Here is a 1,746-nt window from a genome sequence, read left to right on the forward strand (position 1 = left end):
ATGTGCCGAATATCGTGACCGTACGTCGAGCGGTTAAGATTTGTGCCCAACTGTTGACGGACGGACGGACGGACGGACGGACGGAGGCCCGGACGGACGGACGGACGGACGATCGTGCGATTCTACAAGCTGCATCTGACTATGTCAGATGAGCTAAAAATCCTCACAACTGTGACACAGGATAATGGATAACACATTTGATTCCATGCAAAAAATAATGTTTTAAATACTCTACTCTGCCAGAACTGACAATAAAGTTGCACCTACATGCTATGATATGTGGGGTTTTTGGTGCTGCCGCCAGTGTAGCCAACTCTGGTGTATCTGACTCCCGAGACACAACCAAACTGTGCCTCGGGGCCCCAGAATCATCCAAGCCCAAATGTTGCCCGTTGCAGTCCTTCTTGTAGTGGCGATTCTTTCATTTTGGCATCTGCTTCAGTTTCCTACAAATAGATTACAAGATTAACAACTAAATATACATCCCTGCGCTACCCATCCATCTATTCATCCATCCATCCATCCATCCATTCATCTATTCATCCATCCATCCATCCATCCATCCACCCACCCACGCACGCACCCATCTATCCATCCCTCCACCCACCCACACACCCATCCATCCAAGAATCAGCGCAAGACATACACAGAACTGGACGAGCATGTGGCATTTTTATACTCGCTAGGTATGTGCAGCTTTTTTCTACTCTCTTTTTTCCCTTGCGCAAATAGAACGATTGTATAAGATTGAGTATTAGCAATACTTTTTTGGTGGCTACAATCTTTTACTCATTGTGTTGGCTTGCTGTGTGCTTGTTACCTGTACTTGCGTCGTTTGGTTTTTAGATGTTTTTGTTATACTGCAGACATATTTGGGCTGAGCGATCACGACCTGATGTTTAGCCAAGAAGACGCATCTCACTCAGATGTTGAGGATGAACAGCAGACAGATTACATCAAGGCCAGAGTGCAGAAGGCTCAGCAGACCGTACAAATGGAGGCTAACATGAACGTAGACCTCTACGATGGGGCTGCGGCTCAGGGCCCTGTAACTGGAGCAGGACCAAGTAAGCTACAAAGTCATATCTGTTAGTCTGTGTCTTCTACCACCAAGCACGACACAGGGTTATATATTTTAGTCGACGTCTACCTTCAAATCAGATACAATGCTTTATCTGTTCTTCTTCTTCTTATCCTCTTGGTCCCCCAATGGGACATAAGGTTGTAGATATATCTGTTGGCCCGAGAATACATCCAAAACTGTGGTGTGGCTGTACATCAAATTTTCAATGCTGCTCTCTACTGTGGCGTCGTACATTTAATGAAATCATGATAGCTGGGGCATTAGCTCTGTCGTATAACATTGCATGCTGATGTTGCTTCCAGATCGTAAGCGGCAGCCTCTTCTCGACCTGAACCAGGGTCAGGAAGATATAAACCCTACGCACAATGGAAGTCTGACTGAAATACTTCAGCAGAGTTTTGCCAATATGACAGTAGACCTTACAGATGACGATCAGTCAAGTGCCATGGTATATCCATTAGTTCTCTTTAAACCATTTAATTTTGCAAATTCATGTGCATATCTATCTGTGGCCACGAGTGCAACTGGCACCATAATACAGTGCATACAACCAAGCATTCTTTCATTAGCTTCTGTGATAAGTTAATTGAGAATATGGCTTGCTCCGATTTTCTTCGAGATGACAATGATTACGGCATTTGTTACGGGACGCCTGACATCTC

At 44.9% G+C, this 1,746-nt stretch overlaps 2 protein-coding genes across 2 annotated transcripts in view; one reads left to right on the top strand and one right to left on the bottom strand.

Moving 5' to 3' along the window:
• Window positions 1–1,746, bottom strand: part of LOC106818530 (peptide methionine sulfoxide reductase-like) — a 13,682-nt gene that overhangs the window by 3,059 nt on the left and 8,877 nt on the right. The window contains exon 2 of the mRNA XM_014823230.1: window positions 268–446. The gene's annotated coding sequence lies outside the window, so the exon portion shown is untranslated. The remainder of the gene's footprint in view (window positions 1–267; window positions 447–1,746) is intronic.
• LOC106818528 overlaps window positions 634–1,746 on the top strand; it is a 10,017-nt gene continuing 8,904 nt past the window's right edge. The window contains exons 1-4 of the mRNA XM_014823228.1: window positions 634–686; window positions 867–1,067; window positions 1,387–1,532; window positions 1,704–1,718. Coding sequence (XP_014678714.1) covers window positions 896–1,067; window positions 1,387–1,532; window positions 1,704–1,718 — 333 coding nt within the window. The 5' untranslated portion in view covers window positions 634–686; window positions 867–895. The remainder of the gene's footprint in view (window positions 687–866; window positions 1,068–1,386; window positions 1,533–1,703; window positions 1,719–1,746) is intronic.

This window comes from Priapulus caudatus, unplaced genomic scaffold (assembly GCF_000485595.1).
Source record: "Priapulus caudatus unplaced genomic scaffold, Priapulus_caudatus-5.0.1 Scaffold2306, whole genome shotgun sequence".
NCBI lineage: Eukaryota > Metazoa > Priapulida > Priapulimorpha > Priapulimorphida > Priapulidae > Priapulus > Priapulus caudatus.